Genomic DNA, 27,924 nt, shown 5'->3' on the forward strand with positions numbered 1-27,924 from the left:
TTATGCATAGATGAGTGGCCCGCACCTTATGCATGGATACACCTTCATACCTGGCAGCCAAAACGGGTTACCCGTATTATTGTACAGGGAAATTTAATTTCAGGTCCATACGGCGTACAGCCGTTTCAATAAGGGCAAGAAAATGTGTCTGTTTATCCCTTGTGATGGGACTTTGTAGGACGAACGTTGAGATGTATAAGGGCACTGGGTGACTAATAAGGTCTAAATTAGTCTGTAATAAGGTAGACACTAATAAGGGGTTGACAAGTTTGTATCTACTACATATATATCAATCTATTTGAAATTGTATAGCTCCAGTGGCTTCCTAATATCGGAAGGAAGAGCGTTCCAGACGGCCACAGAATCGCATCTGAAAGCGCGCTATGCGGTGACCGTATTTGTTCGATGGCTCGCCAATAGAAGTCGCCGCGTGATGGATTCATGCTTCTTGACGAGATATCAGCAAGGTCTTGTGGTTCATTTGTGGCAGGCACTTTGCGTTGTGCGTAATGAGTGCGACCTGATGCTGACGATGCTTTTGTTAATTAAGATGACGACGGTGTTGGTGCTGGTGGCGGATTGCCTTGCTATGGGCATGCAGGGAGCGTGTGCGTCACCTGTGATCGTCAACTGTTCATCGTGAGGCTCACGCGATCACCCCCAGGGTCTGGGGGGAGGGTCCCTCTGAGAGTCCGCGTTGGAATTTCCACGCCGGATTCCGCGTGACTCACACCTCCTGCTCACGACCCGTCATCCCACTCAGCTGTTGACAAAATAACAAGCGATAATGTAAATTGCATTGCCTTTAAAACTGATTGGCACTCCACCAAAGACAATGCGTATATTATATGAAGTGTGGTCACCACATCTACGCCTCTAAATAAGGAACGAAACAGTTGGACTTCTCCACAAATCTGGCTGTCGCCTGATGAAGCTGGTTGTAATTACTGGCGAAACGTCGTACTCAGATTGTAAATGTTGTGGCTTGGCTCTCCAACACACCGGTGTGCTGTACTAGTGACGAATTGGCCACGTTCTGTTTACGTGACAATCTCTTACTAGTTGGCTGTGTCGGGTGGTGGCGGGTTTTAACGACACATTTATATATTTACACGATCTAACCCCCCAAAAAACCTCTATTATGGATTATTATCAGAGCATGTTTGTTTACATATTTTTTTGCCGCAAGTACGCGTGGTTAATGTATATTTGGTGTTTGGACATCTTACCACCTCTTGTTTTATTGCCAGAAAGGTTAAAACCTATTTTTTACATACCTATTCTTATTCCTTCGTCATTGCGAAACTGGCAAAAACATTCCCATAGATGGATGATAAGCGAACCGCGCGGATGACTCAGATGTCCGCTCGTGGAACGCTCACCAAGACGAACACCACCACCAACAACACCACCACCACCAACAACACCACCACCAACAACACCACTATCAACAACAACACCACCACCAACAACACCACCATCAACAACACCACCACCAACAACACCACCAACAACACCACCACCAACACCACCACCAACAACACCACCACCAACAACACCAACACCACCACCAACACCACCATCAACAACAACACCACCACCAACAACACCACCAACAACAACACCAACACCAACACCACCACCAACAACACCACCACCAACAACACCAACACCACCACCAAACCTGCCTCGGCACTCGAATGCTGTTGCCTCTTGGGTTCTTCGCAAGAAATTCTCGCGTCGCGCCAGACTTCTGAAGAGGGCCTTCTGTCAACCAGCGTTGTTGCCCTCACCACATCACAGTTACACCGGTCAACAGGAACACCACCCGTATGCTAACGGGCGAAGGGAGAGAAAAAACGACGCGGGTCTGTATCTTCACGTGAAATTAATTGCATTTATAGTTCAACGTCTTATATTTTTCGCATTATATAAAGCGTTGTTGGTTCATCAAGCTTATCGGCATGCCAGACCAATGTTATCCAGCAGCATCTGTTTAAGCAACAAACCCTGAACTGGATTCCATACATGTCAAGCCCTTTATCAGTGCCGACCCTATTACAGGTCCAGTTCAGACCTTATTGGTCACCCCGTGCCCTTATAAATCTCAACTTTTAACCTACAAAGTCCAATCGCAAGGGAGAAACACAAACAAATAGGACAATAAAATATATTTTTCCCGTATTGAAACGTCTGAACGCCGTATGGACCTGAAAACTCAAGTTCCCTGTACAAGAATACGGGGTAAACCTTATGGGTTGACACGGTATGGGATTCGACTTTGAGTCTCAACGGCAGCGTTGTGGCCCCGGTTTAACAAAAGGTTGTTGGGTTTAATGTTGTCTGTACGTGGATGTAGACATCCTGAACAGGTATGTTGGACTTCTTTTGCACCGTACGTAGGAAAACGTGCTAATCGGAGGTGCGGGTTTCATACATTGAGTATGTTTGTCGTGCTGCGCTACGAACTCGGCGACCCAAGTTAGATTCCCACTAACGGCCAACACCAGTGGCGATTATTTGAACCGATCCTGAGCCTCGGCTAGGTCAACTGAGCCTCAAATGAGTACCCGGTCCGATGTGTAAACATCGCCACTAGGGAGACAAAGGCGGCCGGGCGTGGTGTTGGCCACTAACCCCCTCGTGTGCCGTGCCTGCCTTCATAGGTGCTCGCGAACAGCACTTGCCCCAACAGCCTGTGAAGGCTACACGGGGTGTCTTTGTCAATGTGCCCACGTGCTGCACTGTCAATCCACCGCTGCAGGCGGTCCTGCCAAACGCCGTGCGACTCGTGGTGCTAAAGGTGACAATTTTTATTTTTGACCATACTTCACCACGCTGGTCAGTGCGGTTTGGCAAAGGCGGGGATCGCAGACGCAGATCTCCGCCGCCTACCACGAAAGCCCCGGTGCCGAACGAATCTGTCCGTCTCTGTTCGTGGTCGCCCATTCAAAGCAGCATCCAGGCCTAAAGACACCTGCTTAGCTTTCGCGATCGGGCACATTCCGAGTGAACTGATCATAGGTGTGCCTGTGTCACGTGTTGTCTCAGCGCGTGTAATTATGTATCACGTCTTAGGTATGCGCGTCTCGATGTTCTATATATATAGGTCGTACCTGGGGCAATTGTTTGTTAGATTCCCGTTCGTAGCCAACAACAGGAGCGAATTCATCGGTCTCTCCCCTAGGCTGACTCAGCCTTAAATGAGTACTGTACCTGCTGCGGTGTGCAAACATCAGTCCAGGGGGGGAGGGAGAGACAAAGGCGGCCGGGCGTGGTGGCTTGTCGCACATCACGCGGTGCCGCGCCGTGTGACGTCTCCAGCCTTAATAGGTGCTCGCTAACAGCTCTTGCCCCAACAGTCTAAGGCTATAAACGGAGTGGTCTACTTGTGCGAGTGAGTGTGTGTATTCAAGTTCTCTACAATTGAATTCGGTATCCGCGCTACTCTTTTGGCGCAATGATAGCACGAAGACGGTTTCACAAATCAATAGCATCGCAGTCATGGGGGGGGGGGAGAGGATGTTGCTGTGGGATTACCCAATTTATTAACAGAAACGTTGCATTTATAACCGTGTAAAATGTAACTCAACACAACGCCGACAATCCAGTATCTCGTATAACTCCCTTAACCGGAACGGCTCTCCGCCTCCCAATTCGTCCGGCTTCGATGTTTAACTGCACAACGTGATTCCATCAGTCGAAGAAGATCGAGGCGTTCCAGCAGCGAAGAGATGAATCATCCCATCGGACCGGTTTCAACCACTATTACTCATCAGCAACCCTGCGGCAAGTTAAACAAAACACTGGGGGACACCCCCCTTCTGATGTTTGGTTATTTACAATCGAGTCGCATACAAAAGACAAAGATCCCCCGTGTAGAAACAGACTGTTGTTGTTGTTGTTGTTAGCGAGCACCTATTAAGGCCGGCACGGCACACACGAGTGGGTGGGGGGTGGCCAGCACCACGCCCGGCCGCCTTTGTCTCCCCAGCGGCGATGTTTACACACCGCACCAGGTACTCATTTGAGGCCGAGTCGACCTAGAGGAGGCCCAGGACCGGTACAGATAATCGTCACCGGCGTTGGCTGCGTGCGGGACTCGAACCCGGGTCGCCGCTTTATTGCGCAGTGCGCTAACCGCTGCACCACCGCTCCCCGCACCCTCTGCCATACACATTCACCAGGGTGACGACGTGCATGTGTGTGTGTGTCTCGTCACCCTGGTGTATGTGTGGGCCACAAGGCAAAAAGTGACGGGAGACACGTCACCTCGTGTCACCTCGTGTCACCTCAGTTGGTCAACCCATGGTAACTGGGTCTGTGTATCCGTGACCTCCTTGCCAGCGAGCGTTCGACTCTTCACGTGGCCTTAAAAGTGCACCTGGCCTGGCACAATCGCCGGCGGCGACGTCACCGCCACTATAGTGGCGATTGACGGTTGTTGTTGCTGTCGTCTCCTGAAGCTGACAAACAGGTCGGGTTGTTGTGTTTTTTATTGTAGTCGCTGCCTTGAGACCCCTTGCCATGTGCTGCTTGTTGCATGGGTGGCGTCGTGTCTGACACGGGTTCTGCTGCAAAGGGATTAGGTTATGGGCCCTCTCTCCTCGTTCAAATCCATCGCTGTGTCCACGTGGGGGTGGGGGGGCAGTCCACAGACAACCAAAATGACACAGCAAGCATCCTGTGGCGCTCGTTAGAGCAGCGAGGCACCTTTGGCTCCTCACGTTCCATGTACAGCCCCCCCCCCCGGTGTCAATCGACTTTTGAGTGAAAGCCTCACCCCAGCCTCGCAGTGTCTCGTCACAGACAGGAGGTTTGCGGATTCGACATATTTTTGTTACACGCAGGACCTGCTCAGACATCGCTCGCCACGGAAGTTCGGACCGCGACAAGCGATGGAAACTCGGGTCGGGTCGTCCGGGTTTTCAGAGCGCAGTGCGCTAATCACTGCGCCACCGCTCCCGTACACCCCACAACCACCCACCCCTAAGACAATACAAACACGTCTATGATACAACTGGCTGGTTCTGGGTTATACCTGCGAGCGCCATACGCTCCGGGCAATTAACCTACCCCGATGTGTGGGTGGGTGGCCAATCTGCCTCCTCAATGCCCATGTGCAGGGTGCGCGTAATTGCCGCCCGGTTGTTTGGTCGTGGTGGGGTTTTACCCCACGCGAAGTCACCCACCCCCCACCCCCCCTTAACAACATTGACATGCGACTCTCCCGGGGTTGTTTTACCAGCGGTGCTTTTAAAATTAGACCATTGCGTCACTGTTATAAAATCAAATAATGCAACGTCTTTCTACGGGGACGCGTTGCGGGCAGCAGAGGGTAAAAGCGCAGAAAATTGACTGGGCTGCCATGCTCCCACGTCTATACTTCCCCCCCCCCCCGGTCCGCAATGACCCGGGTGGTGAAGTATGGTCTTAACCCCCCCCCCCCCCTCATGGGGGAGGCTCTCATCCAACAGCGGATTGAGAAACGAACTGCTGCTGCTGCTGGACGCGTACACTCCCTCGCGGATGGAAATCTACCAGAAGTTGTCACCGCACAAGACAATGTTGTCATTGCACAGGGCAATGTCGTCATTGCACAGGGCAAGTCGTCATTGCACAGGGCAATGTCGTCATTGCACAGAGCAATGTCGTCATTGCACAAGACAATGTCGTCATTGCACAGGGCAATGTCGTCATTGCACAGGGCAATGACGTCGGCTGAACACGGATTTCTTCCACCGTTTCTCGGCCAGTGGTAACGCGGCGCCACCCAGCGGCCAAGCTCGGAATTGGCAACAGCTGACAACGTTAGACCATCAGCCCGCAATGTTCATAATACTTGCACACTCGTGTCACTTAACAGCCCTTCGTAAAATTTTGATTTAAAGCTTTCGTGACTGCAGGGATTCATATTCTTGGTTATTTCGGTAAAGACACGTAGAAGGGAAAATTTTCTTGCTGTGGATTTCACACCTGATGATTGCTTGTGTTGCAGTCGAAACGTCGTGACAATTTGTATTGTTTTATATTTATGTTATTTTATTATTTCCCTTCTACGTGACTTTACCGAAAGAACCAAGAATATGAAGCCCTTCGTCAATCCACTGCTGGATGAAAGACCTCTCCCGCCGCTTCGATTATGGGGGTTGTTTGACCATACTTCACCACGTTGTTCGGTGGAGGGTGGGGGTGAAGGGGCTAGAGGGGCCGGTCCAATTTCAGAAAACTTGTAGGGAGGCCCTCATCCAGCAGTGGATTGACAAAAACGGCTATGCGTGTGCTGTACGCATTTACACAGCAATACAGGCCATCGTGAGAAACACCCTTCTGTATTTACACACTCAGGGAAACGCGGATTGCCTACGGTGTGGAACACCGGGGTGTAAACGTTCGGGAACAATTGCCCACTCTGCTTTATTTACCTTTACAAAAACGGTTACGTACAGCCAGTTACAGGACAAAGCTACACCCAGCTCCTCACACGTTAGGGTTTCCGAATATTTTGAAGAACTTCGCAACGGTGGCTTATATCGACTCTCTTTAAAAAAAAACTTTATTTCAGGAGGCATTAGCGCTAAGACAAAACTAATATTTGCCTTGCTTCACACGCCCACCTTAAAACACAGGTGAACAATGCTCCCGCGGCCCACCGCATTCACAGACAGCGGACGGGCGGCTCACAATTTGTGTTCACAAAAATTCCAAAAAACGCAACTTCCCCACTCCCAAAACAAAACCGCGACCCGAGCTGGAGTTCACGCACAAGCCCACACGCAGGAGCGGAACGGGGCGGTGGCGCATGCTCCCGTGTTACCAAACGTAGAAACTCGAGATTGAATCCCGGCCGCGGCTCCCATATCAGCTGGCCGAGGGACATCTGAACTGATTCCTGAGCCCTCTTCGCCGTTCACCAATCCACAATGACCACCGTGGTAACAAGTATGGTCAAACAAGCCACGACATTGAAAAACAATGGGGAGGGCCCCGTTCAACCAGCAATTAAGTGACATTATTATTGCAGACCCACGTCCCCCTCTTGTGACTCCTCGCTCCGAAAGAATACAAGGTCGGTGTTTGGTCACTCTGGTGTTTGGTCTCCCCGGTGTCAACATCTTTGGTGTTCGATCAACCCAACCAATGTTCAGTCTCTCCTGGGTTCAGTCTGCCCGCTGTTCTTGAGCCCCGATAGTTTTCGGTCCCCCGCCCCCCTCCAGCGTTCGGTGATTCCGACATTCGGTGGCCCCCAGCGTACCATCTCTGATCTTCTACCTCCCGCGGTGTGCGGCCACCAGGGCCTTCCATTTCTCCGGGAGTTTGGTTGACCCGTGCCAACGGCGGCAGCAAATTACACATGTTGAACTTCTTTCGCACCGTACGTAGCCAACCGCGCTAATCAGAAGTGCGGAGGAACAACAAAGAAGCGGCAGGGTGAGAGCGCGACAAGAGTAGCGACACCTCCCGGTTAGTCCTCCATGAGGATGTCCACCTCCTCGGGTGGAGCGCGCAGACGAAGCTCCTTCTCCGTCATCATGTCCGTCAGCTCCTGCACACGCTCGGGGAAACTCCGCACAGCGTCCATGTACAGCACCTGGTGGCGGGAGGGTGGGGGTGGGCGCAGAGTGGGGATGCCGGCGAGGGGAGGGGGACACACACACACGTGTGTAAAGCAAGCAATGCTACATCGTGAAATTGGTTATGAAGTTAGTTATGATGCTCACAATACATGCATCGGATTGTGCATGTAATAATTGTTGTCATAATTTAAGCAAATTATATGCAACGAATACACCAATGTTACATTTTGTCATACGGAAAAAATTAAATGTCACAAACGAGACGAAACAATCATGAAACACAAACCAGATGGTAAAAATTACAAAAACAAACGACTCTTGACTGTCAATCAATGACTTATAATGCACCGCATGCAGCAAAAATAGCTGTCAGCGAGACCTCGCATTCCGTGAGAGTCGACGTCAGGACAGACTCAACAGTGTAGCGACAGAGAAACTCGGGGGGCCAAGGGAAGGGGCGGTAGGTGGCGTCGCTCTCGGACGCCGTGGGCTTGCGCGAGGCCTCACCTTGGCCCAGGGGCAGGCCTGCACGGCACGGTAGAGGATCCCCTCACTGCGCGACGTCGTGCCCTGAACCCTCTAGCGGCGGCACGGGGCAGGGGGCACGTGGAGACGGGGGTTGAGACAGCGAGAGACAGCAAGGGTGACAAAGAGAGACAGAGAAACAGCAACTTACTCTTGTGAATGTGACATCACGGCGCTTTTGATGATGTTGGTGACAATAAAGCGCGAGATAATGATGCGGATTATGACGGTGATAAAAATGATCATCCCGACAGAAACAATTTAAATGTTGATGTTTATGACAATGACTGGTGATGAATATGACGCCGGTGATGAATATGGTCAAAGCCCTGTTGACGACGATGGTGGCGATGCAGCTGCTGCTGATAATGATGATGATGGTTATGGTACTCCTGATGAATGATGGTGCTGTTGCTGAAAATGATGATTATGGTGCTGCTGACAATAATGATGGTGCTACAAAGGCGACGGTTATGGTGCTGCTGGTGATGACGCCGATGGTGATGGTGCTGCTGATGATGATGATGACGATGATGAATGTGGAAGGGAGGGGGGGGTAACAAACCAGGAAGTGCAAGTAGAGGCGCCACGCGAGGGGGCAGCGCGCCACGGAGGGCACGCTCAGCGCACGCTCCAGCAGCGAGCGCAAGCGGTTGCTCAGCCCGGACTCCGGTATCGCCACGGAGACCGCGTCTCTGCCCGAGCTGCGCACGAGCACAAGGGAACGCGCCGCAAGAGAGCGCAGCGCAGGATACACGATGATAATACTTTTTAAAAAAATTGTATACGAATAGATTTAGTGGAACGCAAAATAAAAACCTGTAAGCTTCTAAAGACCGTCCTGCATCGCGTGGGCTTGTTGCGGCTTTACGCTCCACAGGGAGCGAAGAGGAGTAAGTCAAATAAAACCTGAAACGCGAATTATAAAAGATGGAACACAATTTATGATAAAATACAGAGTGATCCATTGATAGGTATGCCACTGAAATAGCATTGAGAACATTTCATTGTATTTCAAAGCCTTTATACATCTCCCAACAGTCTCAACGCACTCATGAACCCTTTTAAAGCTCTGATCTGTACGAGCCGTCACTTTCACATTATTAAATCACCTGTTGAGAAGAAAGAGGTGCTCATTCGAAATGTGGGATATCTATGAAAGGATCACACTGCTCAATATGGGTATATCTAAGAGGAGTATGGAGGGGTGGGGAGGGAGGAGAGGGGGGGATGTGAGAGACGGAGAGGGAGGGATGTGAGAGGGAGAGAGGGAAGGGAGGGAGAGAGAGTGGGGAAGGGCTGCGTGCAGAACGAGAGAGAGCGAGAGAGTGAGCGAGAGAGAGAGCGAGAGAGTGAGCGAGAGAGTGAGCGAGAGAGTGAGCGAGAGAGTGAGCGAGAGAGTGAGCGAGAGAGTGAGCGAGAGGTGGGGGTTTACATAAAGCAAAGTTTCCACTGATCGTAAATAAAAGAGGGAGTGGGGAAGGAATGAGGGGGGAGGGAGGGGGGGGAGGGAGAGGGGGAGGGAGGGGGGAGGGGGGGGAGGGAGGGAGGGGGGAGGGAGGGGGGGGGGGAGAGGGGGGAGGGGAGGGAGGGGGGGAGAGAGGGAGGGGAGGGATGTGAGAGGGAGAGAGGGAGGTGAGGGAGAGGTGGTTACAAGAGGGAGGAGGAGGGAGGGCTCACCCGGAGATGGAGTCGACCGCCCTCTTGCGCCGGAGCTCGGCGTACACGGCGAAGAGCCAGGGCAGGGGGCTGCCCCCGGTCCTCGTGAGCCGGTCCAACGCTCGACGCAGCTCCCCCATGTGGAGGCCTCCGCTCGCCGTCTAGACAGACACACGGGCGGTTCCATGAGGTTGCACGCACATCTCAGACACCGTGAAGACGTGGCGCAAGAATCAGCGTAGGGGATGGATGGTGCATCCCTCACGCAGTCCTCCCTGTACGGCGTGCTCATGACTGTGTGCGCAAACCGATGCTGGCTTGAGGGGGAAGTCACTACGTGCACAGTAGGCGGGAGAGTGCCCTTAGCGAGCACCTATTAAGGCTGCCACGGCACGCTTGTAACAACAGTGTGTGGCCAGCATCACGCCTGGCCGTGTTTGTCTTCCTAGTGCTGATGTTTACACAATGCACCAGGTACTCATGTAGGGCTGAGTGGCACATACTCACATATGCACGCACAAGCGCACGGACATCAATCAGCAGCCACTAAGCGGTGGTAACTTCACCGTAGCACCAGCGCCAGGCTCGGTCCGCTTGGAATTTAAACGGGGACCACTCTCGCGCCGTTTCACTCGCCTCGTTCTGCGTGTACATCCGCAGCAGCTCGGCGCTGTCGGGGACGAGCGCCACGGCGCTGCTCAGCGCCTCGCGCAGCGGTCGCCGTGGGAATGGCACCAGCGTCGCGTGGAAACGCAACAGCCTCGCTCGCTCCAGCAGCAGCGATTCAAGCTCCACGCCGCCGGCAGGGACACCACCGTAAGCCAGCGCCTCCTGGTCTCTTCCCGTCACCGCCGCCGCCACCACCGCCGCCTGCTCTTCTGGATTTTTCATTCCGAGGTCGCGACCTTGTGCCAGCAGCGCAGCGCTCGCACGCACGAACACGGCGTCGGCGGCCCACACGCTGGCCGTGACGTACTGCAATGTCGCCGCGCAGCACGCCACCGTCGCCAGACGGGCCCGTCCACTGGAACCGGAGTCGGCGTCGGCGCTCGATTCGGTCGCAAGCAGCGCATCGAGCTCGCGCTCGAAGCTCTTGCGGGCGCGCAGCACGGAACTCGGCGGCGCGGGGCGTCCGTCAAACGGGGTGTAGCCGGCGCCGTCCGACGCCGTCAGCGCGACCAGCACGTGCGTCGCTCGCTGGCCGCCCTCGCCAGCCGCGCCCGCGCCGCCCTCCGTCACCTCGAGCTCCAGCTGCGCGTAGCGGAGGCACAGCGAGCACAGGGGCCCGTCGCTAAGCGGCGGCGGGGAGGCCGTCTTTGCGGCGGCGCCGGCGGAGGCCGTGGCCATGGCGATGGCCGTGTCCAGGACCTTGCGGGCGGCCGCATGCTCACCGAGCCGCCACTCGAGCAGCGCAAACTCCTCCCAGAGTTCCAGGCGGTTGCGGTTTGCCGGTTCCTTGAGGAGGGTCTTTGCAAGGCGCCGGCTACGCTTGCCGAGGGCCTTGGCGCGCCGGCGGTCGCCCGAGCCCAGCACGGCCTCCACCTGCAGGGAAACGGCGATCGTCTGGTGGTTTAGGGTTCGGTAGTTATTGCACAAGTTCCGTTTGCCTGAAGTGCTAACGCTAACTGCTCAATCTCCCCAACTCTGGGTTTGTTTTTCACAGATGTTTTATTATATTTTATTGTTTCCCCTCTTTTGCAGATTTTTTTATCTCATTTGCACACAATTCTATGCGTGTATAATGAGCGTAAGAATCAACACCGGTCAATGTTACCCTAACCCATCATTCTACTCATACTGGCCTCTAATGTCTTGTATTTCAACATTCAAATGCTCTCTGAACACACGCAGCCTAAGGCGTGTATCTACGAGTGGAGGGCCGCTCGTTTTTCCAGGTGGCATCTCCTTCATCGCGAGAAAGAAGCGCAAATCCAAGAAAACGCTCTCACGACAGCATTAGTGTTAGCGCAACGACCTTTGCCCTCTGGTGCCGCAGCCAGCGCAGACCCAGGGCCGCCCGCTTCGCGCCGGAGAACAGCTGGAGCGCTTGCTCCAGCACGCTCCTCACAAACTCCTCTCCGGCGGCGCCGCCGCTCCACCGCCACCGCCGGGTCCCGGCGACCCCCGCCGCTGTCGCTCCACCCCACTCGTTCTCCTGCTCCTCCTCCACGTCGGGCGACGGTCCCAGGGCGGTGGCGCCGGGCCGCGCCGCCGCCGCGCCGCGCACCAACGACAGCGTCCGCTCCTCGGCGAACAGCAGCCCCGGGTCGTCCAAGGCGGAGGGCGGGGGCAGACGGTGACCCCCGTCCGTGGGTCCTGGCGCTGGCGGGACGCCCAGGAAGGTGAGGAAGTGGTCGACGAGCTGGCGCCGCAGGTTGGCGGTGCGCAGCGTGAAGAGAGACGGGCCGACGTCATCGTATAATACCTGCCGGGGGCGACGAGGTTCACGAGTCAGAGCGCCGTTTCGGCACCGCGGAGACCCCAAAGTCCAAATCCGTGTTTCAGCCGACCTGTCATTAAGTCTGCTTGTCAAGTGCAGTGTATTTGATTTGTGTAAGCCTGGCCACCGATCACTGCGAAGTCGGAGAGCACTGAGCTGGCCATGCTGCGACCCGAGGTTATAATCTGGATTTCAGTCACCTGTGATTATTAAACCAGGTTCTGAAGTCGAGTGGGTTGATAGCCAAGTCACCAATGACTGCACAAATACCCGCCCCCACTAAATTTGGTATTTCACTTAAATGTATTAACTTTCAGCTCTGAGAATAAAAAAATATACTACACTAATTTTGACTGTGCTGCAATGAACCATCTCTACAGCAGCGCATGTGGGAAAGCACCCCGCACCAAGAGTGGATCAGAGGTCACCGTGAATAGGTCTTGGGAGTAGTTATGTGATATCCACTTCCACAGGCCATTTTTGCACACGGGATACTGCATTGCTCTGTGAGATTATCCCCATGGATTCTCGGTCTCATGACATGGTGCCGACAGCACAATCGGCATAACGTTGGTGGACAGGAATTGGATCAAACTCATTTTCCAGCAACAGAAGATTCCGCGTGCAGCATCAGGGTCACACGGTGGGTTCACCTGTCTGTCCGGGTCCTCGCAGTCGGTCTCCGTCTGACCTTTGCCCTTATCCGGTCGCCACGGCAGCCACTGGCGGCGCTCGCGCGAGCGTTCCACGGATAACCACGCGCGCCAGCGGGGCACGGAGGATGCCGCAAGCTCCTCCTCCGGGGTCTCCCCGTCATCGTCTCCCACCTCATCACCCTCGTCTGGTCACGCAGAGAGAGAAGAAACCAGAGAGTCAAGGGCAAACAACACAAAACACAACGGCCCTTCTATGCGATGGCACGGATGAAAAGCCAGGAACGAACCACCATTAGAGCCTATTGGCATGTATTTATTTATAGATATCGTTTTTTCTGTGTTATTCCAGCTTTATTATACCGATTGTAGCACGTCATGACAGGAAGAGGCTATAAGTAATGTTCGTCGCATGACAGCAAAGTGATAAATAATTCTCAGAACTGGAATTCGGCCGAATGAGTGCAGAACCATTTCGAAATTAAATTTTACTTTGAGTACAATACCAATTTGTGTCGTAGTGATAAACACGTTAGATGTTATCATTAAGGTATATACAATGATTAAATGTTGAATATTATTTCGTCTGAATTGTTGTAAAGATTTTGCAATGTTTTAGAGTGCTGTGTTATGATAAATTAGTTAAGTATATTTTCAAGTAGTGCATTCCGATTCATATTGTTGCTGGGGTTGAGTCGCTCGTTCTACGCCGACTCTGTAAACGTGACAGCATTATATTGCGGTTACGTTATATGTTATAACTTCACAATGCGTTTCCAAGCCACACTCAGTCTGCAGCTGTCGGCTTGGGTGAAATTATTTTTACATCTCTCAATATTTATTCGGCTGTGTCCGGGTAGTGGGAAGGTGTTCAGCACACATTGGTATTGTAGTCATGCACTCTGACCCCCAAAATAAATCATAAACGAATCTTTAAATCTGTCACGAAAGCCTGCGTGTTAAATGCAGAATCAATTTAGATGCGATAGGTTGGGTTGTTTTTTGTGACCATAAACTCACTACACTTGAGAACCGAGTTTTATCACAAGTGGCTACCTGGAAACAAACCAAGAAAGTCTGCGGTGCTGGGTCAGCCTTCTTGCCTCGAGCAACCTGCCTAATTCTCACTTCCACCCGCTTAATTAAACATTTCACCATCGCCCCTTCTCAGGTCAGTCCCCGCCCCACCCCCCCCCCACCTGGAGGATCAAGGGTGACCCAGCCGCCCCTCTCCTTCTGCCTCATCCAGGCACTCCACCCACGCGCTCCGGGCTCGCCGAACCGCGGTTCCCCGCTGTCCCAGAATGTCTCGAAGAACTCCACCTGGAGGAGAGCGGAGACACGTGTCGGCACCCCAGAGCCGAGACAAAAAAAATGATCGATTCTTTACTCGGCATCTGAACACCCAAATCGCGACAACTCGCAGAACTGCCAGGAAGAGGGAATCGCTACAGGTGACCCAGTGGCAGCACATTCACCGCTTGTTGCAGAGGTTTCCTGGCAGCCACCCTGGTTTATACTGCGGGCGTATTAACCATCAAACACGCATCCATCCTCTTCAGAGTGGACGTTAAATATGTTCACGTGTGCCAGTGTTGTGGTGTAAATCTGGCAATTTGATTAATTACTCTAAAATTACTCAACTGGGAAGCTCATAGAGACAGCTGCCACTGGGGGCTACCTGCCACAAGGCGTCTTGAGACGCAATGCATTGGAGTCGCGGTATAAACATTAAGTAACAATGATGATTATGTTACGCGTGCGCAGTGGCAAGACGTACCAGGCCCCTGGTGGTGACCTCGGCGAGGGTGTCTGGCCGGTAGAAGTTGAAGTCCATCATGGCTTGGAAGAGCGAAATGGCCTTCTCCGTGTGGCCGGCCTGCCGCAAAAAGTGGCACTGCTGCAAGAAGATGTCTGTGTGGGGAGGCAAAGCAGCGGGGGCAGGTGAAGAGGGTACAGAGATGAAGATGGTGCTGGTTGGAAAAGATCCTCCTGCTGTTTGTGATCACCATCGTCATGGTCTCTACGCCGGGACGTCTGGGAGCGCTTTACACAAAATGATCGATATCGCATCTCATCATATTTGAAATGGCACTCAGAGTAATAGCTGTGCCTGTTAAGCACAAGGTCACTCAGCACCTGGCCAGCGACAAGGCATTATTCCTCCATTAGGGGGTGATGACTCCCTGTGTGATCCCAATTGAGTAATATGCGGGTAATTTTTCAAATACGACAAATTGGACGGCGGCACAACAATGGCCTAATCATATCGGATGATAACAGCGACGATTACGATGACGTAGTAGCTTCAGCACGGAGAGGCCGATGATCGCGTCAGGGGCGGTATGGCAGCGCCGTCTCACCCAGCATGGCCGACTCCGTGTTGGGCAGCAGAGGGTGAGACACGAGAGTCCCGTCCACCACGCCGGCCAGCGTTGTGAGGCTCTTCCCATAGGTCGCGTTGACGCGCGACACGCCGAACGTCGCGTACTGGCTCTGCGTGCGTCAAGGAGCATAAACCATCACGCGAAGTCCGGTCATCCTAGCAGCGGATTTTGGCGAGCCATCGAACAAAGACGGTCATCGCGTCGCGTGCTTTCAGATGTGCTTCTGCGGCCGTCTGGAAGGCTCTTCGTTCGGATATTAGGAAGCCACTGGAGCTATGGACTTTTAAAACTGGATTAAAAACCAATTTCTTTACAAGTTATTTTTGTGTTTAGTTTGTCGTCCTCCTGCCGCACCTCCGATGATCACGTTTGGCTATGTACGGTGTGAAAAAAGTTCTACATACAAACAGGAATACACGCGTGCAAACACACGTTCACACACACACACGAACACCCACAGACGGGCGCATTAAGGTGCGACCCGCTGGATATAGTGTACTTGCCCTGTGTGCGCGTGGGCGAGAGAATGCGCAAGATCACAAAACGCAGGTTCATGCGTTTCACTGTGCCCATCCGCCTTCTCCCGTGGCTCCATTACTATTTTCACTTCATTCTATATAACCCTGTGTTCTAAAATGTGAACCCTGTAAACATTGTGAAATGTGGAGCTAAATAACTCACAAAAGTGTGAGGTCAAGGATTGACTTCAGTTTGCTTGGGTGGCACCGTATCCAAGGTTGAGGTGGACGTAGATGTATGACATCATCATCGTCGTTATTACCATAATCATCGGTACCATGAAACGGTGAGTTTTCCAGATTTTGGAGGCCGGGTAGCCAGTGTCTCATCATTTCTAAATAACTGCCGATTGATTATTGTCGATTCATCAATTGATGATTTTAATCGATTTATCATTGCAACACTTTTGCTATTCACTGGATATGTTTTCATGGTTGCGCTGTAAAATTCCCTCTGGTTGCGTATTTAAGTTGTACCATATATTGCTCAGCATCAGAATCAGAATTTTGATTTAGACTGGAGGAATCCGATGAGCTATGAAGCTCTTTATCACAGATGTCCAGTAGAGCCTGGTCTCTCACATTGTATGCACTGTAGCTCTCTGGATGTGGAGTGAGCAAAACTTTGGACATCATGATGAACAAAACGCGGTACACGACCTGACAACATCAGAAAGCAAAATTGCAAATGTAAAAACATTTTAACCAAATGGTGAAATCGAAATCATAACAATTCACTGAATCGTCGAGAGAGGGGCGAATTGTTACAGCCCGGTGGCTGACCTGAGCGAAGAGCAGATACTGCCGCCACAGCTCGGGGTCGTTGGGGTGCAGGAAGGAGAGCTTCTTCCACTCGCCGGCGAGACGCCCGGACTCCCAGAGGTCGCGACCCAGCTCCAGGCGAGCCAGCCGCAGAGCCATGGAGCTCGGGTTTGACTCCACACCGCGCTCCAGCACCGACAGCTTCTTCTCCAGCACCGCTCGCTCGGCCACCTCCACGGACAAGCGTGGCAAAACAAAGACAAGGCGATGTTGTTAGAGATGGCGGTGATGCCGATGATCAAACGTAAAAAACACAAGCCAATGGTGATGTTGAGACATTAAAAAGCAAGGCGATGACAACAACAATAATGACGGCGATGACGATAGGGCCTGCTGAAGACGGCGTGCCTAGTGAGGGTGAGCTGTTGCCCGTGACGCACGTGCGTGCGAGTCGGCACCCGTGTGCCGTACACACCTTCCTGCTCTTCTCCGTGCCCCCGCCGCCGGTGCTACCGCCGCCGCCGTCAATCATGAGCAGCAGCGAGGAAGCGTCGCGCGCCAGCTCATCCTGCAGCCGAGCCAGGGCGAGCCACGAGGCAACGTCGCCAGGGTCCTCCCGCACGGCGCGGTTCAGCTGCTCCACGCGGTCGCGCAGTCGTCGCTCCCTCGCGCTCAGGGCCGTGATGCCACTTGAGTCCTGCTAGCCGTCATCAGGCACACCACGCGGAAATAACTATTCCTCGTGTTATTCAGTAGGTGCGGCATGATGCATTGAGTCACCGATTCAGATCGATTAAAAATGGAACGATCGGTCTACCAAGACTCGATTTTGTGGTTGATTATTCCAGCCCCTTAAACAGTGGCAGCCGCCCCTACATCCTGCTTTCAAAAGTCAGAAAGCCCTCTATAAGGCCACGTCCAGCGCGACGCGGATAATGATGCTGAATGCGTCACCAAGCACTGCCCATCACCTCCCGTCCAGCAGCACTCGATTAGTCGAGTAATAAATCACTTAAATAATCGGACATCCCGATTTTCACGTGCACGCACCTCTCTCGTGCCGTCACCCTCCGTCCCCTTCCCCTGCAGCCACAGCGTGGTGGAGTCATCGTACACGCCCAGCGGGTTCACCAACTCCCTCGCCGCCCGCTCAGTCGCGCCGCCAGCGGGAGCGGACTTCAGCGGGAGGAACTCCCCAGGTGTAGGCGGGGGCGCGGGGTCTCGTGGTGCCACCGTCCGTGCCTCCTCTTCTTCCATAGCAGCGGCGGTGGCGGCGACAGCATTGGGGCTGAAGTAGCGACCGTCACGAACGCCGCCTCCTTGCCGCTTCCGATGGTGCTTCTTGCCGGATCCGGGCGTCTGCCACTCCACCGCCTGCCGTCCAGTGAGCAGCCCAAGACAAGATTGACCTTTCCTCCGGTACCTATGGTGGGTGGGGTTCAAGTTTATGAATTTAGAACGTGGCTAAGAATTACACATTTCTGTTTGACGGACGAAGACTCTGGCTAAAATAAATCAACTCTGGTGGAGGAAGTCATCTCAGAGCAGGTGCCGGTGCAAATGTATTTTTGCGTGCAGGTGTGCTGAACGCAGGTCGGCGTCACCTCGCACACACCACTCAAGCCAGGCCAGCTGTCCCGGTAAGATGCCGAGTACAGAAACCCGACACGCGGCACAAGGTGAGCGGACTGCGTGCGTGCGCGCAGGGCTCACGGGTGCTGAAAGCAGCACTCCAGTTGAGGTGCCGTGTTCTCACCTGGCCACGTGCGCCCGGTACAGGGACATGTACTGCAAGTTGGCGATGTCGGGCTTGGAGTCCTGGTAGAAGGGGCTGGCAGCGAGGTCGGCGAGATCCTCGAGCCAAATGCCGTGCTGCTGTACTGGGGCCTCGGCTTCTGACTTCACGCTTTAGTTGCAAAGGATAAATTCAGCGACAGTTGGCCGAGTCGTTCTAAAACACACGTAACTCAACGCTTATTGTGATGCCTGAGAAATATCACATCTGCCCATTTGTACATTCGTCCCTCTTAAATTATCTGCTTTCACAAAAACTACAAAAATTTCAAAAAACAATCACTGCAAACCTTCTTTTTTCGGCAGAAAAACCTTTTTGGAAGACAATACCTTTTTAAAAATGTTAATAAAAAATGTGTAAGATCGTACCGCGACACATGGCAAGGCTTGCAAGAGTTCTTACGTGATGCCGATATTACAACAGGAATATAATTTGGAAAAGGGAAGAAAAAGAAACTTGAAATACATGGCTCCTCCGGAGGAGACCAAGTGGTTCAGAGATCAAAGCGCTGGGCCAACACTGCGGAGATCCTGGGTTCCAATCCACGGAAATTTCCGGTGATTAAACCGAGTTCTCAAGTGTAGTGAGTTGGTCTCAGCCCAGTAACCAACGACAAAAAAAACATTTCCGAAAATGTGGCTCTGACAATTCAATAATATTCTCTTTACAGTCGTACGACAAACATTACTCTCTGTGGCAGGGTGGGCACAGAAGTGCTGCCACCGACTGTGTGGGCCCGAGGTCACTTAAAGTGATCTCAGACGTAGCTGTGGAATATCAACTTCCATAGGCCAAGTGAGAGATCCGAATAAAATTATGCCAATGGCACAATTAGTATACAATTGGGAAAGAAAAAAATGTTTTGTTAATGTGGCACCACTCTCAACCCTAAAAGTTGATTGAGGTAGGCAGCTGACCTTTGCACTTTGTCACGGCTGACAATGTCTCTTCCCATCTTTTTTTTATCGTTATCACTTGACGAGTGGCTGTCATCTCGCCGCCGGTGATGCCTCTTCTTTTTCTTCTTGCTGCTCTTCTTCTTCTTCTGCTCCTTTCTCCTCTTTTCTGCAGCGGCCTTCCTCCTCTCTTCATCACCATCATCATCACCACTGTTCCGATGCGGGTCTCTCCGGACTGGGCTTCTCCGGAGCGGGCTTCTTTGGTGATCGTTGTCTTGAGAATCCTCGGAGGAGCTGTAGCTATTGGGGATAAAGATAATGCAATCACTTTTTTTAAGACAACAATATTTTTCTTTTACATTTTCATATTTGTGTATCTTTCTCTAAAATGTCCCCTATTGTGGCATAGATTCGTTGAATAATTTATTGTGAAACATTTTAAAACGCTGAGATCCGTTCAAGTGACCTCTGTTCCACAAAGTAGGGTGAGCTTTTTCACACCCGCTCTGCCACCCACATTTTTTTTAACTCTCATATTTAATGTGATGTTTTATTCATGCATTCATTTGTGGTGGGCTTAGACGATAAATTCACTAAACTTGAGAGCCCGGTTTAAATCACGAGCGGCTGCCTGGTTTCGGACGCACGATCTCAACGACACCAGCCCCCACGCTGTGACCTCTTAACCACCCGGCCACCTCTACTTTATTTAGTTGTCATCAACACACAATGTAGTGACAAAAACAGTTGTTTGTACACAACAGGAATGATTCAACTTCAATGATCACTGCAATGATTTTATGATGACCATAAAAAAGGTGTCAGTTTTGTTGCCAGATAAAAGGGTAAAAAAACAATTGTCATATTTTTCTACTGGCAAATGAGGTTCCAATGGTGTAAATGCTTGTCCCGAGCTCTCATACTCTGATGGTGCATTGTCTTTGAGTTGTGCGCCTTTTGGCGTCATCTGGTCCAACACCATGTGAGACTAGGCTCTAAGGAAAGCTGTCTCGGGTGTGGACCAATCAACTTCAAGGACAGTGCATACATTATTAGAGTTATGTTTTTTTTTTGCATTCTGACTGCAGGTATTGTGGTCTATGCAAACATGACTCCTTGTAAAAAAAGGTGTCAGTTTTGTTGCCAGATAAAAGGGTAAAAAAACAATTGTCATATTTTTCTACTGGCAAATGAGGTTCCAATGGTGTAAATGCTTGTCCCGAGCTCTCATACTCTGATGGTGCATTGTCTTTGAGTTGTGCGCCTTTTGGCGTCATCTGGTCCAACACCATGTGAGACTAGGCTCTAAGGAAAGCTGTCTCGGGTGTGGACCAATCAACTTCAAGGACAGTGCATACATTATTAGAGTTATGTTTTTTTTTTGCATTCTGACTGCAGGTATTGTGGTCTATGCAAACATGACTCCTTGTAAAAAAAGGTGTCAGTTTTGTTGCCAGATAAAAGGGTAAAAAAACAATTATCAATGTCAATGCAGTATGGCACATTGACATACAGACCGAGGCCTTGTGTCCTAGGCTATCTAACATGACTCTGAAGTGTCATTAATGAGAAAATATTCTCTGCAATCAGTCAGGCGTACTGCACAGCCTTTTGTTAATGCACTCCTGGATGAAGGCCTTCGCAAGCCCTACGGGTCATGGTGATTATTTGACCATACCTCACCACAATAGTCGGTGCGGGTTAGAGAATTTGCGCAGCATAGATGCGGAGCACGGAAGTACAGTCCATCAGAGGGCACTGTCCTCTGCTACCCACCAAGTAGCCCCACAGCCACCTAAGACAACCTGCTTGTGCATGGTGGTCACTCATCCGAGGACTATCCAGGCTAAACTTTGCTTAGCTTTCAAGATTTTATGAGATCAGATGTATTTCTGGTGACTTGGTCATAGGCATGAGCGCTGCGGTGATCCTTAATGAATGAATGTTCAAACTCGTGTGGTACAGCCTGCGACACGCAGCTCAGGTGTGTAGCTACTAGAGAAGAGCTAGATTTGAAGCTTTCGTGACTGCAAGGATTCATACTCTTAGGTTTTTTCGGTAAAGTCACGTAGGTAAAAATAAATAATAAAAGTAAAAATAATAGAAGTAATAATAGAAATCAAATAATAAATCACGACGTTTCGGAGGCAACACAAGTCTCCGTCATCAGGTGGGAACGTCACAGCTGGATTTACCGTATCCAGTGATACAACACAAGTCTCCTTACTTGAGACAGTAAATCTGGCTGTGACGGTCCCACCTGATGACGGAGACTTGTGTTGTCTCCGAAACGTCGTGATTTATAATTTTATTTCTATTATTATTTCTATTATTTTTACTTTTATGGTTATTTTTTCCTACGTGACTTTACCGAAAAAACCTAAGAGTAGAGAAGAGCTGTTTATTGTTCGGTCAGCACCTTCCCGTGAACAAAAAAAGCCAGAACGGGTGCCGGGGTGTCACCTGCTATCTGAGCACCGCCTCGAACAGACGCGGCTGTTCAGAGCCAAGGCATCGACAGTCCGGAAGCTCTGGTTGCTGAGCCAACCCAGGCCTGCGCACAGAAACCACACGTGCACACACACACACGTGTCAAGCTGAACAGACATTGGTGCCTTAATGAACAAACCGTGATATGAATGTAATGAGAGTGTGGTCATTGTAAAGGGGCGTTCGCACCCAATGTCAGTTGATTCCACCACAAACCCCTCCATAGATTCTTTCTGTTTGAGCTTGCAGCTGTTGAAGTTGGCAGTTGATCTCTTAAGATCTACACCGACAGTCTCGTCACCACCACCGACCACCACCGATCCTCCCCCCACCGGACCCCCGATTCCCACCCCCCCCCCCCAACCGGACCCCCGATCCCCCCCCACCGGACCCCCGATTCCCACCCCCCCACCGGACCCCCAACTCCCACCCCCCCCCCACCGGACCCCCAACTCCCACCCCCCCCCACCGGACCCCCAACTCCCACCCCCCCCCACCGGACCCCCGATTCCCCCCCCACCGGACCCCCGATCCCCCCCCCACCGGACCCCCGATTCCCACCCCCCCACCGGACCCCCAACTCCCACCCCCCCCCCCCACCGGACCCCCAACTCCCACCCCCCCCCACCGGACCCCCGATTCCCACCCCCCCACCCGACCCCCTCCCACCGCCGCGTGTTCCTCCTCACCCCTCGAGGCGTCAGTGTCGGCGTCTTGGGCGCCGGAGAAAGCTGGGAAGAGAGCTGGAAGAGCCGTCGGCGGTGAAGACGAACGAGGAGGAGGAGAAGGAGAAGACGAGCGAGACGAGGTGTCCATGGCCGCTCTTTTTAAACCCCCTTCCGTTTGCCACGGGAGGGCGCTCACGGGGAGACGACGACGACGAGGAGGAGGGTGGATGCCGTGGCAGCCATGTTAGGTAGGGAAGGCGTCCTCCTACCGCCGGTCAATTCTATTACAATTGTTTAAGTCTACAATTATTTTAGTCTTCTAATTGTTGTAGTCTTCAAATATTTTAGTGTTCAATTATTTTAGTCTTCAATTATTTTAGTCTTCGATTATTTTAGTCTACAATGATTTTAGTCTACGATTATTTTAGTCTACGATTATTTTAGTCACCAATTATTTAAGTCTACATTTATTTTAGTCTTCAATTGTTTTAGTCTTCGATTATTTTAGTCTTCGATTATTTTATTTTACGATTATTTTAGTCTACAATTATTTTAGTCACCAATTCTTTAAGTCTACAATTATTTTAGTCTTCAATTGTTTTAGTCTTCGATTATTTTAGTCTTCGATTATTTTAGTCTACAATGATTTTAGTCTACGATTATTTTAGTCTACGATTATTTTAGTCACCAATTATTTAAGTCTACATTTATTTTAGTCTTCAATTGTTTTAGTCTTCGATTATTTTAGTCTTCGATTATTTTATTTTACGATTATTTTAGTCTACAATTATTTTAGTCACCAATTCTTTAAGTCTACAATTATTTTAGTCTTCAATTGTTTTAGTCTTCGATTATTTTAGTCTTCGATTATTTTAGTCTACAATGATTTTAGTCTACGATTATTTTAGTCTACGATTATTTTAGTCACCAATTATTTAAGTCTACATTTATTTTAGTCTTCAATTGTTTTAGTCTTCGATTATTTTAGTCTTCGATTATTTTATTTTACGATTATTTTAGTCTACAATTATTTTAGTCACCAATTCTTTAAGTCTACAATTATTTTAGTCTTCAATTGTTTTAGTCTTCGATTATTTTAGTCTTCGATTATTTTAGTCTACAATGATTTTAGTCTACGATTATTTTAGTCTACGATTATTTTAGTCACCAATTATTTAAGTCTACATTTATTTTAGTCTTCAATTGTTTTAGTCTTCGATTATTTTAGTCTTCGATTATTTTATTTTACGATTATTTTAGTCTACAATTATTTTAGTCACCAATTCTTTAAGTCTACAATTATTTTAGTCTTCAATTGTTTTAGTCTTCGATTATTTTAGTCTTCGATTATTTTAGTCTACAATGATTTTAGTCTACGATTATTTTAGTCTACGATTATTTTAGTCACCAATTATTTAAGTCTACATTTATTTTAGTCTTCAATTGTTTTAGTCTTCGATTATTTTAGTCTTCGATTATTTTATTTTACGATTATTTTAGTCTACAATTATTTTAGTCACCAATTCTTTAAGTCTACAATTATTTTAGTCTTCAATTGTTTTAGTCTTCGATTATTTTAGTCTTCGATTATTTTATTTTACGATTATTTTAGTCTACAATTATTTTAGTCACCAATTTTTTAAGTCTACAATTATTTTAGTCTACAATTGTTTTAGTCACCAATTATTTTAGTCCTCAATTATTTTAGTCTTTGATTATTTTAGTCTACAATTATTTTAGTCTTTCATTATTTTAGTATTAAATTCTTTAAGTCTACAATTATTTTAGTCTTCAATTATTTTAGTCTACAGTTGTTTTAGTCACCATTTATTTTAGTCTTCAATTTTAGTCTTTAATTATTTTAGTATTCAATTCTTTAAGTCTACAATTATTTTAGTCTTCAATTATTTTAGTCTACAATTGTTTTAGTCACCAATTATTTTAGTCCTCAATTATTTTAGTCTTTGATTATTTTAGTCTACAATTATTTTAGTCTTTAATTATTTTAGTATTCAATTCTTTAAGTCTACAATTATTTTAGTCTTCAATTATTTTAGTCTACAGTTGTTTTAGTCACCAATTATTTTAGTCTTCAATTCTAGTCTCGCAAAAAAAAGACACTTTCTGTAAAACTACATTCACCTCAGGGGACCCACCCATCCACTCACTCACCCACCCATCCACTTACCCACGGTGCCTTATAGTGCAGACTCCGTGTTAGGGACCGTCCATAAATGACGTCACACACCTAGGGGGGGGGGGTCAGACATTTGTGACGATTTGTGACGAGGGGGGGTGGGTTTAGAAATGTGACGTCACATCAAAATGCGCAACTTTAAATAAATATAGACAACACGTTCTACTTAATTAAATAGACTTCATAATAAATGTTTCTCCTACAACATCAGAGTGCAGCGCCACATTAAATACGCACTACAATGACAATAGTTTAAAGCGATTTGAAGCATGTTTTATTTTGGGAGGGGGGGCAGAGCTTTGTGACGTCATATTTGAGGGGGGATCTGACTCTTTGTGACGCCGTGTGACGAGGGGGGGGGTCAAAAATCGTCCAAAATCGCGTGACGTCATTTATGGACGCTGTCTTTCCGACAGCTCTGTTTCTTCACCTGAGGACGGCTGCTTGTGTTGTGGCCGAAACGTCGTAAGAATTTTAATTCTATTATGTTTTATTATTATTTTATTATTTCCCTTCTACGTGACTTTACCGAAAGAACCAAGAAGACGATAACAAACAAACAAAACGTTTCATTGCAGCACACATCCCACATTCGGCGGGTTGTTTGTTCTTCGTTGTCAAAGCGACATCGAATTTTAGCGGCGACAAGTTTCCCTTAGCAAGATGAAGGAGGCGAGCAGCCGTCCCGAGATGACGCCGGCGCTGTTACGCGGAGCCAATGGCCGCTCTGTTTACAAGAACGGCCCCAAGGGAGTGTTCTCGCCTGCGTTGAAACCTTTGCGGGGGGGTGGAGGGGGGGTTACTGGTAGGAACCTCCTGGTTACACCAGCCCACAGGGGATTATTGTGTCCGTCCGTCGTGCATCCAAAAATGGGAGGGGTGGGGCTGGGTGGAGAGGGGAGGGTGGGGAGGGGCTGGGTGGGGAGGGGAGGGGAGGGTGGGGAGGTGGGGCTGGGTGGGGAGGGGCTGGGTGGGGAGGATGCTACTGGGTGTGGGGTGGGAAGGGTGGGGCTGGGTGGGGAGGGTGGGGAGGGGCTGGGTGGGGAGGGTGGGGAGGGGCTGGGTGGGGAGGGAGGGTGGGGCTGGGTGGGGAGGGTGGGGCTGGGTGGGGGTGGGAGGGGTGGGGCTGGGTGGGGAGGGGCTGGTCACCCCGTGGTGCCCTTATAAAACTCAACGTTTAACCTACTCACGCCGGCTTGTGAGTTGTGCCCGCCCTCACAGTCGGGCATATTTGCGGAATACACCACGCCACTGTTGACCCTGGCCATTGACCGAGCAACCCGACGTTCCTACCAGCTCCCTCCGCAGGAATGTGTTCCTTACACAACTACCACCACCACCTCTGGTGACCGACTAGAAACAAAGTTTCGAACGTGCAGTGTTGCAGCAACAACTGTTACATTGCTTTTATAGCTTTATTTTGGTGATTTCGAAAACGTTTTGGTTTAGCCATATTTGTTTGTTGTAGTACAGAGTTAGACTGATAACTTTAATCGAAATTGTCTTTTGGTTGTTATTGTGTTTGACTTGCATCCCAATGGGATTTTTGCACACAGCGTTGAAATGCGGTGTTTTTCTGGAAGACTGCTGTTTTTTCCTGGATTTTTCTGTTTGCGCGTAGTCACTTTAAGATGTTTCTTGTTCATGTTTTTGTTTGTTGCGGTTGCACCCGATTCAAGAACCGAATGGCTCACAGGGCTATACCTAATAAATTAAACTGAAATTAAACTGAAACTACTTTGGACCCGTCATAGCAACGTGGAATGCACACCGCTCGAGTGCAGTGGCTCGGCGCAGATGATGGAGATTGAGAGTTCTCCTTTGAGCATGGATGGGGGCTCTCTCACGGCCGACAAGGCACCCAGTGACGAATATCTGAACCTGGTTACTGGGTCTTCCCCTAGGTAGACTCGGCCTCAAATGAGTACCTGGTTGCGGTGTCTAAAAACATCGTCGCTGGGCGGAGACAAAGGCGGTCGGGCTTGGTGCTGGCCACCCATACCCACCCCCTCGTGCGCCGTTCCGGCCTTCATAGGTGCTGCTCGTTAACAACATTTGCCCCTACAGTCTGTTCAGTCTACAGGGGGGATCTTTATCTTTGTATACATTTGTAATAAGCGACTTCCACGACACGTCGTGTAGAGGGTACTTCTTTATTACTCACACTGGGCACAACACAGATCAATATTTATTCCTTCTCACGCCGAGTACATCACTAGGTGTTAACACCTCTACTGGCTACACACAGCCGATCACTCGGCGTGGTCCCATCGCCCTCACGCGGCTACGCCGCTGGCTGGCGTGGCGATCACGGCGATGGAAACCACGAAGGAGATCTTCCACGTGGCCAAACAAGAGTGATGTCGGCGAGCAGCGACGCAGCCAGGACCCAAGACCCCACAAGAGCCCCGAGCCCACTCCTTATATCCTCCCAGGCGTGACTCGGTCCCGCCTCCGGCCACGCCCCCTCGTGGAACCTTCGAACAGGTTCGCGGAGTTTCTCGGCTAACCCCACCTTTTACCTTTGCCCCAGATACACCTCTTTCTCTGATTGGTTGATACTTAACCATGCACGTACCCGTGATTCCCATTCCAGGCCAGCAGGTGTCACACTGTCACTACACATTATACAGTCGGGTAAATGTAATCAATGATTATTGTTGATGTTGTTGGCAGCTACATAATAAGTGGCTCATACGCACTGTTTGTACCCGAACTTGAGCACGATTCTGCCAATGCGACCCAGGTCGACACCGGTTTTATTTACAGAATCAAAATATTTATTTTAGGCAGTGTACTGGAGGAATCCGATGAGCTATTAAGCTCTTTTTTCACATGTCAAGTAGTATTGCATGTAAAGTTTGGCCGAGCCATGTGAGAACTCAAGAGACCGGTATCTTCGCATTTGCTGGGTTTTGCTAATGAGAGAGGTCCACAGTTTGCCAGCTGCAAAAATAAATGTCGCTTGACAATCTAGGTTCTGGAAGACCAATAAATAGGCTGATTTAACTTATTTAAAAGTGGAGTTGTGTTTACTTTTACCCAGTGTTGTGCGCACGTACGTTTGTACACCTGCCAGCTGTTTGATCTGCAGTTCATGAGAAGTCTAATTTATAAATGTACAAATCCACCTATAAGTTGGCATAGGGGGCAGTGGTGGTGAGATGTTAACTACCTCGCCTGCTATCCAGGAGGCTCGTGGGTTCAATCCCGACCCTGACTGCCTGCTGTAAAATTGGATTTTGCGTGTCTCACTCTCTACCCGTGGTCTCGTGGATTTTTCTCCGGGTCCAGTTTTTTCCCCCAACTTTTAGAATTAACATCACGCGTTTAGAGCATTTGGCTGCTGTGAAT

At 50.0% G+C, this 27,924-nt stretch overlaps 1 protein-coding gene across 1 annotated transcript; it reads right to left on the reverse strand.

Annotated features, from left to right (window-relative positions):
* Nucleotides 1–5,481: 5,481 nt before the first annotated feature.
* Nucleotides 5,482–22,552, reverse strand: NRDE2 (NRDE-2, necessary for RNA interference, domain containing). The gene is made up of 17 exons (XM_078871854.1): nucleotides 22,395–22,552; nucleotides 21,679–21,769; nucleotides 19,234–19,515; nucleotides 18,278–18,427; nucleotides 17,572–17,944; nucleotides 16,997–17,218; nucleotides 16,543–16,752; nucleotides 15,218–15,350; nucleotides 14,635–14,768; nucleotides 14,054–14,177; nucleotides 12,855–13,042; nucleotides 11,737–12,186; nucleotides 10,398–11,303; nucleotides 9,783–9,922; nucleotides 8,668–8,806; nucleotides 8,085–8,156; nucleotides 5,482–7,591 (listed from the first exon to the last, which is right to left on the reverse strand). The coding sequence occupies exons 1-17, from the start codon at nucleotides 22,519–22,521 to the stop codon at nucleotides 7,466–7,468; spliced, it is 3,867 nt and encodes a 1,288-aa protein (XP_078727980.1). The 5' UTR covers nucleotides 22,522–22,552; the 3' UTR covers nucleotides 5,482–7,465.
* Between the last annotated feature and the right edge of the window lie 5,372 nt (nucleotides 22,553–27,924).

The sequence above is a fragment of the Lampetra fluviatilis genome, chromosome 33 (assembly GCF_964198595.1).
Source record: "Lampetra fluviatilis chromosome 33, kcLamFluv1.1, whole genome shotgun sequence".
Taxonomy (NCBI): domain Eukaryota; kingdom Metazoa; phylum Chordata; class Hyperoartia; order Petromyzontiformes; family Petromyzontidae; genus Lampetra; species Lampetra fluviatilis.